This window comes from Leuciscus leuciscus, assembly GCF_965113295.1.
Source record: "Leuciscus leuciscus genome assembly, chromosome: 1".
Lineage (NCBI taxonomy): Eukaryota > Metazoa > Chordata > Actinopteri > Cypriniformes > Leuciscidae > Leuciscus > Leuciscus leuciscus.
In genome coordinates, this window is record NC_138725.1 from 47,561,301 (window position 1) to 47,580,195 (window position 18,895).

General features: G+C 41.5%; 1 protein-coding gene across 4 annotated transcripts in view; it reads right to left on the reverse strand.

Moving 5' to 3' along the window:
* Nucleotides 1-18,895, reverse strand: part of asic2 (acid-sensing (proton-gated) ion channel 2) — a 456,853-nt gene that overhangs the window by 31,833 nt on the left and 406,125 nt on the right. For all 4 annotated transcript variants that reach the window (XM_082176414.1, XM_082176415.1, XM_082176416.1 and 1 more), the window contains one exon: nt 15,384-15,511. In XM_082176414.1, coding sequence (XP_082032540.1) covers nt 15,384-15,511 — 128 coding nt within the window. The remainder of the gene's footprint in view (nt 1-15,383; nt 15,512-18,895) is intronic.

Genomic DNA, 18,895 nt, shown 5'->3' on the forward strand with positions numbered 1-18,895 from the left:
TTTTTATCTTAATAACAAAAGGAGTAATTGGGCTTTGTTAAGATTATGATTATGAAGGATGGTAGTCCAGTTAAAAATGCAAACCATATTACATCCATGACAATACAAATACAGTAATTCTGATTAAATTGTAATTACAAACCATTCCAAAAACATCTGGTTTAAACTCGATTCAGGCCATACGTTAACACAGACTGAACTGATAAAACCTGAAAGCAATGTTTATTCTCTATAGCATATATATTAAGTGACTTAGAGACCATGACTTCCCAGCATTCATATAATTAAATGCTGGCAAGGACAGTTTGTTTATTCAAAACTAGTTTGAAGACCTAATTTAGCGTATTTAGGGGCATCACTAGAGACGCTCTCAAATGGAGGAGCGAGGGTTGAGATAGACAGAAGGGAGTGGAAAAATATCCCGCTGCTGGATGATTTTACGTTTTTTGGGGGGTCCTATGAGCCTAAAGTAAAGTTAATTAACCAATGCTAAATTTACAGAGCTCCCAAATGAGACGAAGCTACAAGAGAGGAATGAAAATGACATTTCTGAGAGGAAAATGTCATTCAGACTCAATCTGTGAACTTAAGACTCTTCAATCAAATGAAAAGCCATTGCAACTCACTACACATTCATATTGCATGACTTCAGAAATTGGCCACATTCACCTTGTTTGTTCTCTTTCTCCTTCTCTCTGGGCCTCTCTTAATGGGTTTCTTGCAACACTGCGTCAGCGAGTCATTACGGCCCCTGGCTAGGACATCAGGGTTAATGATCATTAGTTGGAGATACACCCTCCTGGTCAGAGGATATTTAAAAACAAATCCAGAACATTTTCTCCAAAATCTACAGCAAAAAGTTCGGTTCTTGAATTTATTTTGCTTTAAATATTAATCCAATAATTTCCATAATTAATGCTGCCTATCTGTATGCTCTTGACAAGAATGATTAAAACATTAAACAACACCGGTGACCCAAATGACCTTTTGGTAATGAAAAGTCAAGAAATTAAATGTTTAGTCAATTGTTAGTGTAGAGAGAGAGAGAGAGAGAGAGAGAGAGAGAGCGAGAGAGAGCGAGAGAGAGAGAGAGAGAGAGGGGGGGGGGGGGGGGGGGGGGATGCTCAGTGCATGCTGGGAAATGCCCAAAATATCAATCAATCAGAGACTGTTATTATCACAAGAATCAGTATTATCACAAGAAACAATACTTCCTGAATTCAATCAATGTTCCCCAATTTAAAATCTGTGTTTTACTCTGAGTAGGAAGCTGAATGTGCAGGGTGAGATTTGTAGCATCTAGCCATATCCTGAGGGACAACCAGGCCTGAGAAAACAACAATAAATGAATGTGTTGTTAAAGGGTATCCCTGACACACAGGGTGGACAGGCAATAAAGAGAACTGGGACTTTTCCCAGGGGGCCAGCCTAGTTATCAAAACCAAGTTTATAACAAATGGTTTCAGAGAAAAAATCCTGATCTTGTAAGGCTCAACAGGGAGTGTAGTTTAATATTTCCACTGATCTTTTTTATATATTTTTTATTTACAACCATGTCCAGTCTCATCACAGATACTACCAAACATCTTGTGTTCCCCAACAATACTCATACAGAAGAGAGTGAATCTAGACGAGGGGTCAGTTTTGTATTTAAATTTTTTTAATCAATACTTTTAATCATCAAGGCTGTAATAAATTGAAAAAAAAAATTGTAAATAAATGTTGTTCTTCTGAACTTTCTATTCATCAAAGAACCCATAAAAAAAAAAATCACAGGTTCCCCAGGTTCTTGATCATCAAATCATCATATTAGAATGATTTCAGAAGGATGAGGTGACACTGAAGACTGGACTAATGATGCTAAAAAAGATCAGATTTACCATAACAGGAATAAATTATATTTTAAAATCAAATCAAATAGAAAACAGTTATTTTAAACTGTAATATTTCAATATATATTTTTTTCAAATAAATTCAGTGCAGTGTAAGTGGAAACATAGAGGCAATTAAAGATAAGAGATGTTTAATTATGAATATTACTATAATGTTTAATGTCTAATGTTTACTACTTCACACATGAATGCATCAACGCAATACTGCATCCACAGTAACACATCAATGCCTCCTTTCACATCATTGCGTCCTCACTGACACCCATGGTACAGACTTTTTTTCATAGACAGTGCAAGAGTATTTGTTCAGCATGTCAGCGTGCATTGTTTATGAACCAGTAACTGTAACGAAGCGTCACTCGAAGTGGGATCCATAAGCAGGCTTTTATTAAGATCGTGATCAAACAGGCAAAGGTCAAGCACCAGCAAACACAGTAACTTAGAGAACCCAGACCACTACTCTACAGGTTTTTGGAAGTTTAAGTCCATTTACTAAATTAAAAAATATATATAAATAAGCCTAGCAAACAACTGTAAACAACTTCAAAATCAATCAATTAAATATTTTTTTTCTCGCCCTCGCTTTTTCTCCCGATTCAAAACTGGACTATAACATCATACAACCTGGATCATCTCGAAGAATATATTGACACGCATATTGACAAGAATATACACAAGGAACTGCGGCACAGCTTAGAATTCAGTCAAGAACAAATAGACACTCTCACTAAAGAAAATAACTTTTTAAAGGACTCAGTTCACACAACTACCACTCAACTCACTTCCGTTGTCGCAAAAAACAAAACCATGAAAGAAAACATTTTGGATTTGCAAACGGATTTTTGGATTTACAGGCCATCACTTTTCACCGTGTGCACCGTATCAGATCTCAAAACAATAACAATCGACCACGACTGAACATCGCGAAATGCGAACACTACAAACACAAAGAACTGGTTCAGAAGCAAGGCAGGCAACTTAAAGGCACAAACTATGGAATCAACAAACAATACCCAAAGGTCATTCTTGAACGACGAAAACAACTTTTCCCAATCCGAAAACAGAAAATGAATTCATGAAATCATTACAGTGAATAAATTATATAGCTGAATAGTTATATTGCGATAAGGACATTACCCCATTGCTTTTCTGAACACTTCTCCTCCATCCCAGAGTCAATAACTGCCATAATCACAAATGTAACTAAACTCTCTCTCTTTCTTTCATTCTCTCTTTTTTCTCTCTCTTAGATGTGCTCGTCTTTTAGCACCTAGGTCTCGTTCCCCTCCTCCCCATGTTCCACCCTATGTATGTATTTAAGTTTTTGTTGTTGTTGTTGTTTTCTGCTGTATACATTGAGTCACTTGTGTATTTGTATTTATGTTAATCTCCCAACAACATTGCCTTATGCACACACACATATGCACTGCCATACCTGCTCAAACTCATACACTCACACATGTACAGTACTAACAGGCCAACACATTAATATACGTTTTATGTTTAATTTTCACTAAAACATGTCATCTATTACTTTTGTAACCTGGAATGTTCGTGGATTTTGTTCTCAGACAAAGAAGATCAAAGTTTTGAATCCTTTAAATAAATTACAAGCCGACATGCCTTCTACAAGAAACACATCTATTAGAATCAGATCATAACAAAATAAAATCATCAAAGTACAACCATTTATTCTCGGCTCACTACAACACAAAACAAAGAGGAGTATGCATTTTAATAAGTAAAAAAAAATCTCATTTGTTCATAACACCACTGTTATAGACCCCGAAGGACAATTCATTATTATAAACATTTCTATTAATAATAGCCCAATTACAATTGACAATCTATATGGCCCAAACACAGATGACCCATCTTTTTTCCAGATATTTTTTTCCTCCATTTCAAACCTTTCTAAATGTCCAGTCATAATAGCAGCTGATTTCAACACAGTTCTAGACCCAACAATAGATAGATCTAACAGTTCAGGCAATAAACACATTTTGCAATCAACAGAAACCATAAAACAGTTCATGAGTGATCTTGGTCTTGGCGATAGCTGGCATCTACAGCATCCAAATGTTAAAGAATATTCATTTTTCTCTCTAGTCCACCACTCATATTCCCGCATTAATTTCTTTCTCACCAGTAATTCTATCATATCAAATATTTCTGAATCAAAGATCCATTCAATAGTCATTAGTGATCATGCCCCGGTAACATTAAAATGGAATAGAAAAACCAGTCCACATAAACCCATTACCAGATGGCGATTTAACACATCTCTTCTAAAAGACCCTGAATTTGACAGTTACTTTAAAAGAGAGTGGGCATGCTATCTAGAGATGAATGATACTCCAGAATCATCCCCATCTCTTCTGTGGGAAGCAGGAAAAGCAGTACTAAGAGGAAAAAATTATTTAATTCTCCATTTACAAAAAAACAAACAAAAAAACAAAAACAAGAAGTAGATCTGGAACAAAAAATCAACAGAAGAAACACAGGATCAATTAAGAAAATATAAATTTAAATTAAATGAATTAATCAATAAACATACCTAATTCCTACATAGGCCAAGACAAGAAGACTTCCACCACTGTAACAAATCTGGTAAATATTTGGCAAATCAAATCAAACAAAATAAGGAAAAAAAACAACAATACTAGTTATTATAAACACAGCAGGGAAGTCCACCAACTCACCGGAAGAAATAAAACAAATCTTTCAAAAACAAATTACAGTAAATTATATTCCTCAGAAAAAGACCCAAACCAGAAAGTTCATTTCAATTTCATCAATTCATTTCTCAACAGTATTAGTCCGCCTCAACTCAGTAAACTTCAGATAAATACTCTTGAATCTCCCATAACAGAACATGAACTTTTTAATGCCCTAAAACTCAAGCCGCACAATAAAGCACCAGGTCCTGATGGATTCCCTGCTGAGTTCTACAGACAATTTTGGCCCATTTTATCACCACTCTTCATCCGAATGATAAATTAATCAAAACAAAAATCAAAACTACCGGATAACATGAACACTGCCACAATTTCACTCCTTCTCAAACCCAATAAAGACCCAACATTACCGTCAAGCTATCGTCCGATCTCCCTAATCAATGTAGACATTAAAATCATCACCAAAGCTCTAGCCCATAGAATAGAAAAAGTCACACCATCTATAATCCATCCAGATCAAACCGATTTCATTAAAGGTAGACTCGCTTCCACTAACACACGCAGACTTTTTAACAATGTATTACTCATCAATTCAAAAAGACAAAACCATTATAGCTACTCTCGATGCAGAAAAGCCTTTGATAGAGTCAACTGAAATTCCTGTTTTCCACATTAGAGAGGTTTGGTTTAGGGGAGTCATTCATTAAATGGATCAAAATTCTGTATACTTCACCTTCAGCCACTGTCATCACAAATGGACTAACATCACATAGCTTCACACTGCACCGGGGGACTAGACAAGGATGCCCACTCTCCCCTTCACTATTCACCATTAAGGAACTCAAACACCAAAAATACACCCTAAAATTAGTCTTTACACTGATGATATACTACTGTATTTGCAAGACCCCTCATCATCATTACATTAATCATTAATTAACTCATTAATTAGAAAATATTTAAGAGATTGTTAATTTAGTTGTATAGCCTACATACATATTTGTATATCCAAAATATATTTCCATATATTTTGTTCTAATGTCACAAGTAATAATCTCAGGGTTTACTGGATTCTACACGATTCTTTTTGTAGTGTGGTATTGGTGGTGATGTACTAAAACACTGTCACGGTGTGGACTTTTCTTCTTCTCACCGTTGATTCCTGATGGCTAAGAGGACAATTACTTGAGTTGCCCCCTGACGTTTCACAGAATAGTACAACGGCGAGCACGTCGAATATAAACGCCTCGTCCGTTTGGGGAGGAGTGCGCGCAGGCAGCGGAAAGTATGAAAGTATAAACAAGGCTTTACACTCTCAGATAACAGCAGGGAGGGTAAAGACTGTAAAATCTCTGACAGAAACACCAGCTGCATTTGTATCATCCAAAACAGCTTTAAACACTAATGGGGTTGCCATGACCAGACAAATGCAATTAACTAGAGGACTGAGATTACTGCCATTAGCCTGTATTTCAGTTTAACAGCCACCTAAACATAACAATTAGCATAATTAAACAAAACCAGTAATCATCCATAAGCACAATCAGCAAAAAGGAAGCACCAAATAAACGTGTAGAAACCTGAAATGTGATGTGGCATTTTGTTCTGTGACTTTCATTGTTTAAAAAGAATCATCATTACTCAACCAGTTGGATCACTCATACTATCCAGTACATTTTCATGTGCTTACGGTGTATATCTTTATATACTACAGGGTCTTAAAGCGTTCCGCGAATGGCTATGTTCGCAAATCAAACAATTATTTGTCCCAAAGGAATGATTAATTCTCAATTTAGAGTTTGTTATTCGTATGGTCTAAACTTTTGCGTATATGGAAGTAAAATAATGGCAAATGTTTTTGAAACAAAAAAGCCTACTTGAAAAAATATGCATTGTATTAACCATGCTTTCATTTTAATGCATTGTATTTTCAGGACTTGCATTTTTATGTGCTGAAATTCAGCATGGTTGAATATTTAAGCTGTGAATATTTCAATTCAAAAAATTGCAAACACATCTTCATTATTAAAAATTCAATAATCCATATCCACCTTTCATATTTCACTTCCGAAATATTCAAACTGTTTAAAAATACAACCTATAATATTCAACAGGCAATTTTTCGGTCCATTTTATTTCGTTTTGCGAATTCGATTCCACAAATTCAGTGGTTCAAATTTGACAGAAAATTCTACGATGACATCCAGGAACTGCAGGAAAAGCAGTAGATTACTGAGCGTACTCTCCATCTGCTGTTAGTCGACCTCACCAGCAGGAGGTGCAAAAGCACGGTTTGTTGACGAAGACCGAGCAACAGTTAGAGCAAGCCATTCATTCATATAACTCATTTACAGCAATGTAAGTGTATTTGTGATTATTATGATGGCATTTTTATGTTAAATTCAGTGTCTTCACGGTTACTTTTCCTGTGTAGCCTACATGCATCTTTCTCTACCGTGAACGAGATTATAATGTTATTCCCCCGATGCGGATGTACAGATCCAATGTTACATTTGAGGTTGACATATATTTCTCTTGGTTGTTTAGTTGCCTTAACTTTATATTGTGGCGATGTGCTGCATGCAGGCTATTAGGGTTTCCCTCAATACTTCAGGATTCCCCTGCTGGTCATATAAAACGCTTAACGTAGCTTAATGGACTAATACAGTGATATTGTCACATGTCTGTCCTGTCTTGTTCTGCACTTGGGTGTCTGTTATGTTGAGCCATGTGCTTGTGTTATTGTTAGCCCCGCCCTACTTGTTATCTGATTATTGTTTGAGTTCTCCCACCTGTTCCCCCTGATTAGTTTCCCTTTATTAGTTCCCTCTTGTTTGCAGTCTGGGTGGATCGTTGTCTCTGTTTCCCCCTGTGTTATGTTTTGAGTGTTTGCCTGCCTTGTTTTTCCCCCACGAGGGAGTTTTGGTTTTTAGTCTGTTTTGTTTGTTATTCATTAAAATTCCTTTTCTGCACTTGAATCCTCGCTTCACCTTTTGAATTCCCGTGACAGAACGATCCACCAGAATGAGGATTCAGCAGAAGGATTCCTGCCCTCACCTGGAGCGAATCATGAGACTCAGCAGTTTGGTTTCCCTCCGACAGCAGGGGACCAGGGTGAAGGATTTCGCCCGGAGATTCAGCGCAGCAGCAGAGGGACTCGGGCTTGGGGATATAGTCCTTAAGGACGTATTTAATATTTGTTTGGATGTTCCCTTGCCTCAGTGGGAGATGAAGGGGCTGGAAATTTTAGACTTTCCGGGTTTCACTAAGTATCTCCACCATCGTGCTCGGTGGGATACATCGGACCCGCCTGCATCCCCGCTGCCCAGCCCAGAGAATGCATCGCCGCTGCCCAGCCCAGAGAATGCATCGCCGCTGCCCAGCCCAGAGAATGCATCGCCGCTGCCCAGCCCAGAGAATGCATCGCCGCTGCCCAGCCCAGAGAATGCATCGCCGCTGCCCAGCCCAGAGAATGCATCGCCGCTGCCCAGCCCAGAGAATGCATCGCCGCTGCCCAGCCCAGAGAATGCATCGCCGCTGCCCAGCCCAGAGAATGCATTGCCGCTGCCCAGCCCAGAGAATGCATCGCCGCTGCCTAGCCCAGAGCTCCATCCACCATTAATTCCGTCCAGACCTGAACATGCACCTCACCATCGAAGACGGCGGAGGAGGAGGAAGACCTCCGGCCTCCCCAATGTCCCGGAGGATTCCGTTGTGGAGGAGCCAGAGACTGTTCACGTCACGTCTGCCCAGCCAGAGACTGTTCACGTCACGTCTGCCCAGCCAGAGACGGTTCACGTCACGTCTGGCCAGCCAGAGACTGTTCACGTCACGTCTGCCCAGCCAGAGACGGTTCACGTCACGTCTGCCCAGCCAGAGACGGTTCACGTCACGTCTGCCCAGCCAGAGACGGTTCACGTCACGTCTGCCCAGCCAGAGACTGTTCACGTCACGTCTGCCCAGCCAGAGACTGTTCACGTCACGTCTGCCCAGCCAGAGACTGTTCACGTCACGTCTGCCCAGTCAGAGACTGTTCATGTCACGTCTGCCCAGTCAGAGACTGTTCATGTCAAATCTGCCGAGCCGGTGTCTTCGGACAAGACGGCCGCCGCCGAGAGTGTTCCCGTCACGTCTGCCGAGCCGGTGTCTTCGGACAAGACGGCCGCCGCCGAGAGTGTTCCCGTCACGTCTGCCAAGCCTGTGTCTTCGGACAAGATGGCCACCACTGAACCTGTTCACGTTACGCCTGTCAAGCCTGTGTCTTCGGACAAGAAGGTCACTACCAAGACTGGGTCTTCGGACAAGGTGGCCGCCGTCGAGCCTGTGTCTGGGCCGGTGGTGTCTGTTCCTGAGCCTGAGCCCTCAGTGACCGCGACACTGGCCATTATAGCCACAGCCATGTGGTGTGTGTGGGCTACACACACGCTTGAGCCGGTGGCGTCTGTTCCTGAGCCGGTGGTGTCTGTTCCTGAGCCGGTGATGTCTGTTCCTATTCCTGAGCCGGAGCCAGTGTCTGTTCCTGAGCCAGAGCCAGTGTATGTCCCTGAGCCGGAGCCCGTGTCTGTCCCTGAGTCGGAGCCTGTGTCTGTTCCTGAGCCTGAGCCCTCAGTGACTGCGACACTGGCCATTATGGCCACAGCCATGTGGTGTGTGTGGGCTACACACACACTTGAGCCGGTGGTGTCTGTTCCTGAGCCGGTGGTGTCTGTTCCTGAGCCGGTGATGTCTGTTCCTGTTTCTGAGCCGGAGCCAGTGTCTGTTCCTGAGCCAGAGCCAGTGTCTGTCCCTGAGCCGGAGCCCGTGTCTGTCCCTGAGCCGGAGGCCGTGTCTGTTCCTGAGCCGGAGCCTGTGTCTGTCCCTGAGCCGGAGCCAGTGTCTGTCCCTGAGCCGGAGCCCGTGTCTGTCCCTGAGCCGGAGCCCGTGTCTGTTCCTGAGCCGGAGCCCGTGTCTGTTCCTGAGCCGGAGCCTGTGTCTGTTCCTGAGCCGGAGCCAGTGTCTGTTCCTGAGCCGGAGCCAGTGTCTGTTCCTGAGCCGGAGCCAGTGTCTGTTCCTGAGCCGGAGGCCGTGTCTGTTCCTGAGCCGGAGCCAGTGTCTGTCCCTGAACAGGAGCCAGTGTCTGTCCCTGAGCCGGAGCCCGTGTCTGTCCCTGAGCCGGAGGCCGTGTCTGTTCCTGAGCCGGAGCCTGTGTCTGTCCCTGAGCCGGAGCCAGTGTCTGTCCCTGAGCCGGAGCCCGTGTCTGTCCCTGAGCCGGAGCCCGTGTCTGTCCCTGAGCCGGAGCCCGTGTCTGTCCCTGAGCCGGAGCCCGTGTCTGTTCCTGAGCCCGCGTCTGTTCCTGAGCCGGAGCCTGTGTCTGTTCCTGAGCCGGAGCCAGTGTCTGTTCCTGAGCCGGAGCCAGTGTCTGTTCCTGAGCCGGAGCCAGTGTCTGTTCCTGAACAGGAGCCAGTGTCTGTTCCAGTGTCTGTTCCAGTGTCTGTTCCAGTGTCTGTTCCAGTGTCTGTTCCAGTGTCTGTTCCAGTGTCTGTTCCAGTGTCTGTTCCAGTGTCTGTTCCAGTGTCTGTTCCAGTGTCTGTTCCAGTGCCTGTGTCTGTTCCTGTGCCTGTGTCTGTTCCTGTGCCTGTGTCTGTTCCTGTGCCTGTGTCTGTTCCTGTGCCTGTTCTTGTGTCTGTTCCTGTGCCTGTTCCTGTGTCTATGTCTGTTCCTGGGCCGGTGGTGTCTGAGTCTGAGCCGGTGGGACTAGTTCCAGTGCCTGAGCCGGTGGTGCCAGTTCCAGTGCCTGAGCCGGTGGTGCCAGTTCCAGTGCCTGAGCCGGTGGTGCCAGTTCCAGGGCCTGAGCCGGTGGTGCCAGTCCCAGTGCCTGAGCCGGTGGTGTTTGTTCCAGTTCCTGCGCCGTGGCCGCCCGAGGGGTCTTCTCCGCCCTGGCCGCCCGAGGGGTCTTCTCCGCCCTGGCCGCCCGAGGGGTCTTCTCCGCCCTGGCCGCCCGAGGGGTCTTCACCGCCCTGGCCGCCCGAGGGGTCTTCACCGCCGTGGCCGCCCGAGGGGTCTTCTCCGCCCTGGCCGCCCGAGGGGTCTTCTCCGCCCTGGCCGCCCGAGGGGTCTTCTCCGCCCTGGCCGCCCGAGGGGTCTTCTCCGCCCTGGCCGCCCGAGGGAAAGTCTCCGCCCTGGCCGCCCGAGGGAAAGTCTCCGCCCTGGCCGCCCGAGGGAAAGTCTCCGCCCTGGCCGCCCGAGGGAAAGTCTCCGCCCTGGCCGCCCGAGGGAAAGTCTCCGCCCTGGCAACCCGAGGGAGAGTCTCCGACCTGGCCGCCCGATGGACAATCTGCTCCACCCTGGCCGCCTGATGGACAGTTTGTTTCTCCCGTCCCGCCCTGGTTTGTCTCTTCCGTCCCGCCCTGTTCTGTTCCTCTCGTCCCGCCCTGGTCTGTTCCTCCAGTCCCGCCCTGGTCTGTTCATCCAGTCCCGCCCTGGCCTGTCCCTCCCGTCCTGGTCTGTCCCCTCCGTCCCGCCCTGGTCTGTCCCCCCCGTTCTAGTGGAGTGTCTGGAAGCCACTCCTTAAGGAGGGGGTTATGTCACATGTCTGTCCTGTCTTGTTCTGCACTTGGGTGTCTGTTATGTTGAGCCATGTGCTTGTGTTATTGTTAGCCCCGCCCTACTTGTTATCTGATTATTGTTTGAGTTCTCCCACCTGTTCCCCCTGATTAGTTTCCCTTTATTAGTTCCCTCTTGTTTGCAGTCTGGGTGGATCGTTGTCTCTGTTTCCCCCTGTGTTATGTTTTGAGTGTTTGCCTGCCTTGTTTTTCCCCCACGAGGGAGTTTTGGTTTTTAGTCTGTTTTGTTTGTTATTCATTAAAATTCCTTTTCTGCACTTGAATCCTCGCTTCACCTTTTGAATTCCCGTGACAGATATAAAAGACCAAACTTGTGTAACCCCTCCACCCGGGTCCTACTCGCCCCGCTCTGTGCGGGCCTCGAACCCGGCTCTCCGGCGTGAGAATTAGGCGCTCTAACAAGGAGGCTAAAGACTGCAGCCTCTAGAGTCTGTCGCTAGAGCGCCTATTGAGATTAGAGGAGTGAGGTTTACTCGCACAGCGACTATTAGCTGGCCTCCGTTACACTCTCAGGCAAGCAGATGGACTCAGAATATTTAAGAATTTAACGCGCAGAGTTTTATGCTGAGCGTTTCCCAGTGATATACTGGCATAAAGTTGGCTCGACATTGGACTTTTGCACATTTAGGGACTGTCTCTAAAGTTACATATGACATTGGTATACACGTTTCTAACTTCAATAGCATTCGAATAGAACGACTTACAGTCATAAAACCAACTGTAAAGTGTTCATGTAGGTGTCAGGCATAATGCGCACCCTTTAGATTTTTGATATTTATTCAAATACATTGAAGTTTGCTATTGAAGTTAGAAACGTGTATGCCAATGTTGTATGCAACTTTAGAGACGGTCCTTAAATGTGCGAATGTCCAATGTCAAGCCAACTTTACATTTAGGCTACATTTAGCAGACACTTTTATCCAAAGCGACTTACAGTTAAACTAAATATAGGAGGACAACAATATGTAAGTGCTATCACTCTCTCTCTCTCTCTCTCTCTCTCAGAGAGAGAGAGAGAGAGAGAGAGAGAGTGATAGAGAGAGAGTGAGAGAATAGAATAGAAGAGAAAGTGTTAGTATTAATTGATCAAGTGTTGATTTTATGCCAGTATATCACTGGGAAACGCTCAGCATGAAACTTTGCGCGTTAAGTTCATATTCTGAGTTTATCTGCTTGCCTGTAGCCTATATAGTAGCCTACAGCCTACATCCCCAATAAGGTGCGAGTTTGGTCTTTTATATCACTGTATTAGTCCATTAAGCTACGTTAAGCATTTTGTCCCAACGGAAGGGAAATCTTTGAGTATGATGAGGTATTGAGGGAAACCAATTATAATCCCGTTCATGGTAGAGAAAGCTGATTACATGTAGGCTACACGGGGAAAGTAACAATGAAGTTATTGAATGAAACATAAACACAGCTTTTGTGTCTTTTATCATCTTTTCCGCATATATACTGACCCAGATAATCATTTTCATTTTATGAATGAATGGCTTGCTCTAACTGTTGCTCGGTCTTCGTCAACAACACGCACTTTTGCACCTCCTGCTGGTGAGGTCGACTAACAGCAGATGGAGAGTATGCTCAGTAATCTACTGCTTTTCCTGCAGTTCCTGGATGTCAATGTTGAATTTACTGTCGAATTTGAACCACTGAATTTGTGGAAGCGAATTTGCAAAGCGAAATAAAATGGACAGAAAATTGCCTGTTGAATATTATAGGTTGTATTTTTAAAAAGTTTGAATATTTTGGAAGTGAAATATGAAAGGTGAATATGGATTATTGAATTTGAAATAATGAAGATGTGTTTGAAATGTTTTGAATTGAAATATTCACAGCTTAAATATTCAACCATGTTGAATTTCAGCCCATAAAAATGCATGCCCTAAAAATACAAAGCATTAAAATGCAAGCATGGTTAATGCAATGCCTATTTTTTTTCAAGTATTGCAATTCAACAGGCTTTTTTGTTTCAAAAACATTTGCCATTATTTTACTTCCATATGCGTACGCCTTCATGAATGGGACAAACTACATTCCGTTCATTTCCGTATGGCTTTCAAACAGAACGCTTTATTGATGCCTTAAATACGGGACGATTCTGTATTATACAGAACGGCTGGTAACCCCAATTAAAGTTTTTAATTTTCACAGGAAATTTTCCCTCCTGGCGTCACCAAACTACACTACGCTAGGAGTATCTACAGTGGTGACAGCCATTGAGCATGAGGAATTTTATCTGACGTTTATATTAAGGGGGTTGACCTGCGTCATAGATAATTAAAACAGTTTTATATAGAAAAGTATTATAAGTACAGTCTTCATCGCAAGTGAATGTACACCATTCAGATGACTCTTCACAAAACAACAGAATATTTCTTGTAAAATATTTCTATGTGTAAAACTTTTTAAATTAGCATTAAAAAACTAAATGCACATTTAAACCAACCATTATTAAAGATGCAAATCATTTATATACGTCTTGCTTTCCGCTCACTGTGGTGAAACTCTGACTCAGTGAAAATGATTGCAAACAAACGGTCGTCAAACTGCCCAGCAAGGTCACAGAGATATTACAGCTTCACAGCATCAGCACAACAAAGACAAATTAAAACAAAGTGGAGAGCACAAAACCCAATAGAATAACTAAAAATAAGTGGAGTAGATAGTAGTGGAGTAGATAGTAGTGGAGTAGATGTCATAGTGAGTAGTTAATTTCTAAGTCAAATGGCTTCAAAAAATTCAATGGTATGCACAGACTCTCAGCTCACCTCACACACGCACACACACACACGCACGCACGCACGCACGCACGCACGCACGCACGCACGCACACACACACACACACACACACACACACACACACACACACACACACACACACACACACACACACCTTTAATGATCTCTTAAAATCCCAGTGTAATCAATAATTTTATCCTTTAAAACTTATCTTTCATCACCAAAATGACATATTTAAACGTGGACTATAAATATGCAAATCAGTCTCCGCCTCCACTCAATCACACCAGCTCAGAATACCTGATACACTCAGTCAACTTTTCTGTATTAAACGCTGCACGTTGGCAAGTGGAAATACTGGTTTAATTCAGCCATATTTGTTTGAACCAGAAAGTGATTCAGAAGAAGAAGAGTGAATTATACAGGGTTGTCTACAGGGTTGTCGATGTATCAGAATCGTAATGCGTTTTAACGGTTTTATGTACTGTATCACTCTCTACAACATCGGACACACAACGGTAATTGATATGATTAGCATTTTGCTTGTCTATGTTATCAAACAGCTAATAATGTGTTGCTAATGTTACACAAACCATGTTTCCGTTCACCATCTCAGAGTCAGACAGCTGCCTTCTAAAAATCAGTATCCTTAGAAACGCTTTGAACAACTTAGATCGTCAGTGGAGAAAGGCATATAGTTAATCATAACATCATAATATACATCATATTCATAATATATTGCTAAATGTACCCAATTTTACATATTAACAGAAAAATATACCTGGATAACCTTCTCTCAAGAGTCCCCTGCTTCACAGCATAGTAATTATATGCTAAAGTCCGCCCGCACGTTGACAGTATTGGTTACAAAATATTTGTGACGTCAGAAACACCAGCGATTTCAAACCGTGTTTTTGAGACTGTCTTTTTTTCACTGCAGTTTTAAGGAGAAAATACTCAGCAATGGTGTTGACTGATGAATTTGTACATGGTTTGTCTTAAAGCATATTAAAAACACCACATAGACATATAAACAACATTAAAAGATTGATTTTCACCACTTTAAGATTGAGCACTCTGAGGAGGTTGACAAAATACAAACATTGCACGTGAAACAGAATACAAACGTGGAGCAATAAGGTGCCTGAACACATTGATATGGATAAAACAGTCACATTCATTAACCTGGGGGATCTTGTTTTGGTTTGGTGACTCAGTGGTCCTTTGCTGTCGTGTGTGATGCATCAGGATGCATTAGCATTTACACTACCAATAAGATGTGGTGGCATCTGTTTCTGACTACTTTCGAATGTGGTTGGAATACCGCTACTAGCACCGAGCTCTTGTGAAAGTATAACCCTATGGATGTTAATACCAGGTATAAATGAGATAAATATGATGAGGACAAATACATAGTGGTGGCAATGAGAGATGAAGGCGGGTCTGAGGTAAGGTCAAAGCTCACTTACTCTCTGCTCCTGGGTAGCCACGAAGGTCTGAAAGCCTGGAGCGACTCCAAAGCCCAGCTCATGTACGAATGGCGGCTCTGCCTGACTGTGGATCTGCACCCTCACTCCTGCCTCAAAGGCTGTCTCTTCTAACATAGAGAAAGAGTGAGAAATTAAAAGATTAGTTGTGCTTCAACAGAGTACAATGGAGTTAAGCAAAAGTAGTGTTGAATGAAGACATTTGCATCTTTAATGCTTTGAAAAGTTGCCCTAGACCACCTAAGCTGATTCAGCTGGTGACCAGCTTTATTTTACACACAATGCCATTTCTACAGGCATTAATTACTCTGTCTAAAGATGGGCCTCATCTGAGAGTACATGCAGCAATAACTTTGAGTAATAACAAGTGGGCCATTCTCAGAATTATTTGAAACAAAATACACAATTTATTTAGGCCTAGACTATGCATGATAAGTGTTTTTTTTTTTATGCAGAACCAACATCGAACTATGATGACACAGTAAGACTTAATGTGGTTTTCTATTTGAATCTATTTTAAAATGTAATTTATTCCTGTGATGGCAAACCTGAATTTCAGTCTTCAGTGTCACATAATCCTTCAGAAATCATCATAATATGCTGATTTGCTGCTCAAGAAACATTTCTTATTATTACCAATGTTGAAAACAGTTGCGCTACTTAATGTTTTTTTTAGACACCATGATGCATTTTTTTTTTGTGTGATTCTTTGATTAATAGAAAGTTCAAAAGAACAGCATTTATTTGAAATAGAAATCTTTTGTAACATTGTTAATGTTTTTACTGACACTAGTCTATTATTTTTGTGTACTGAATTGTGTGGTTAGAGTTGGTTCAAAATTGTATACTTAATTTAGGGGAAAAATCAGTTCAAACTTATTGATGAATCATAGTAATAGCCTTGTGGGCAGTGCTTCAACATTAACTGCAGTAGTTCTCTCGGTGACCTGGCTTGAGGTCCTTTCTGGATCCCATTTACCTCTCTCCTCCCATTGCATCCTCTCACACTAACATTTGTATCAAAATAAAACCAAAAATATTACCTAAAATGTTTTTTATTGATCCTGATTTTATGAAAATACGCTTACACAGACATGAATGCATGAGCAGTTAGTGAATGAGACCCGCTGTGAGACATGATCTACTTCTGCCATATTTCAGATATTCTCTCTTCTAAAATAAATGTTCTTTATTGGTATCTGTGGCTCCATAAATAACCTTTAACATTCATGGAACCTTTCCATTCCACAAAAGGTTCTTAATTGGGGGAAAAAATTCTTTAGATTATTAAAATGTTCTTCACACTGAGAAAAAAAAAATGGTTATAAAATAACTAAAATGGTAAAACTAATGGTTTTAAAATAATTAAAAATAACTTTTCATTGAAAGCTTCTTTGTATCGCTGCAAAAAAACCATTTTGGAACCTTTATTTTTCAGAGTGTAAATCTGAAAAAGGACCGGCTTTAGAACCATTAACCTCAATTCAAATACTTTTATCTCATATAAAAAAGGAAAAAGTGTCAGGAAAACAGACCTGTTCCATAGCTTCTTCTGTTTTTCTTTCTTTCAAATGCATTGCCACGACTCACAGGACACTCACACATTTAATATCTGTCATTTTGTTTGATTAGCCATGCCTCGCTAGCCTGTAATATTGGTTGCGAGAGATGTGTTCATTTCCCCCCCGCCTGCCTCATCCGTTCTCAAAGGCCTGGTGAGGAGAGAGGCCTCATTCAGTCATCAGGACCCCCACAGGCTTGCAGGCATCTTAACAGCCATCTATAACAGGAGAGCACAGCCACAAATACCCCCCCCCCCCACTCATAACCCAGAGGCCAAAGCACTGATGGAAACACACCATGACAGCAGCTGCAAACAGCCTCACACACACTGGGACCAGTCAATACTTTCAGCAGTGTGTGTGTGTGTGTGTGTGTGTGTGTGTGTGTGTGTGTGTGTGTGTGTGTTGTGTGTGTGTGTGTGTGTGTGTGTGTGTGTGTGTGTGTGTGTGTGTGTGTGTGTGTGTGTGTGTGTGTGTGTGTGTGTGTGTGTGTGTGTGTGTGTGTGTGTGTGTGTGTGTGTGTGTGTGTGTGTGTGTGTGTGTGTGTGTGTGTGTGTGTGTGTGTGTGTGCGCGTGTTTATGTGTTCCATATCAAACATCCCTTACGAAAAAAAAGTATACTTCAAGTTCATTTTATGAAGTATACTTGAGTAATGTTCAAGTATATTTTTAAGTATACTTTATGTAGTAAGTATACTAATGTCAATATGTACTAGTAGTAAACTTGTAAGTGCACTATTTTAATACCGCTTGGGACTAAATTGGCACTTGAAGTATATAAAAGTATATGTTTAAGTGTACTATAAGTGTAACAGTAGTAAACTTTAAGTGCACAACTAGTTCATAATTATGTTTCTCATTTGTACTGCAAGTGAACTTATGAGTATACTAGTAGTTTACTATTTTAATACTTGTAGCAACTTTGAAGTATACTCTCAGTAAACTACTAGTTTAGTAGTTTTATACTACAAGTTTTCTTTAAGTGAACTTAACATTATACTTATAGTTTACCATTTATATATTATTTTTACTCTTTTAGTGTACTCTCAGTAAACTACTAGTTTAGTAGTTTTATTCTACAAGTTTTCTTTTAATGTACTCTCAGTAAACTACTAGTTTAGTAGTTTTATTCTACAAGTTTTCTTTAAGAGAACTTAACATTATACTTATAGTTTACTATTTATATACAATTTTTGCAGTTGCAGTAGGCCTATACTACTATGTTCAAATATTATTTTTTTATACTTGAAAAATACCTTTAACTCTACTTTAATTTTAAAAACATTTTATTAGCTTCATGCATCCTTTTTTATCAACACTTGAATGTCAATAAGTTTCATAAAGGCAACATTTTAAACAAAATAGTTGAGAAAATCACATTTTTGTCAAAGACTACGCCTTGATCAGATCCAGAACGATGATCAAAACACAGGTGGAGTAGATCAAGTCCAACACCCCCAAAGCTTCACAGTCGTTTTCTCTTCATGGGTTAGGCCTACGCTTCATTTCATTTGGAAACATTAAGCAGTTTTGATTTACAAGCTGTTTAATGTTTGATATTACATTATTTTACATTTGAGTGAGCAATCTTCTATCACTTGTTTCAGCTTCTTCTTCTCCTGTGTTTTGATCCAGAGATTCTGTACTAGAAGATGTGTCATAGCGCCCCCTACCATATACCAGTGAAAACATGGATAGCTGGAAAATTCAGTCAATGGTGGGGAAAAGTTAAATTCAAGTAAATATGTACACTACCAGTGCGCCTACAAAAAAATTCAGATACGCAGAATTAGAAACATATCTGTTTTATATCAATATTTTAATCAATATTTTCAAACAAAGTTTCATAAGACTGTATATGAAAAACAATGTAAAAAAAAATGTATATTTAATAGGCTACTCGATCAAAAGAGTTAACACAACTACAAGCCA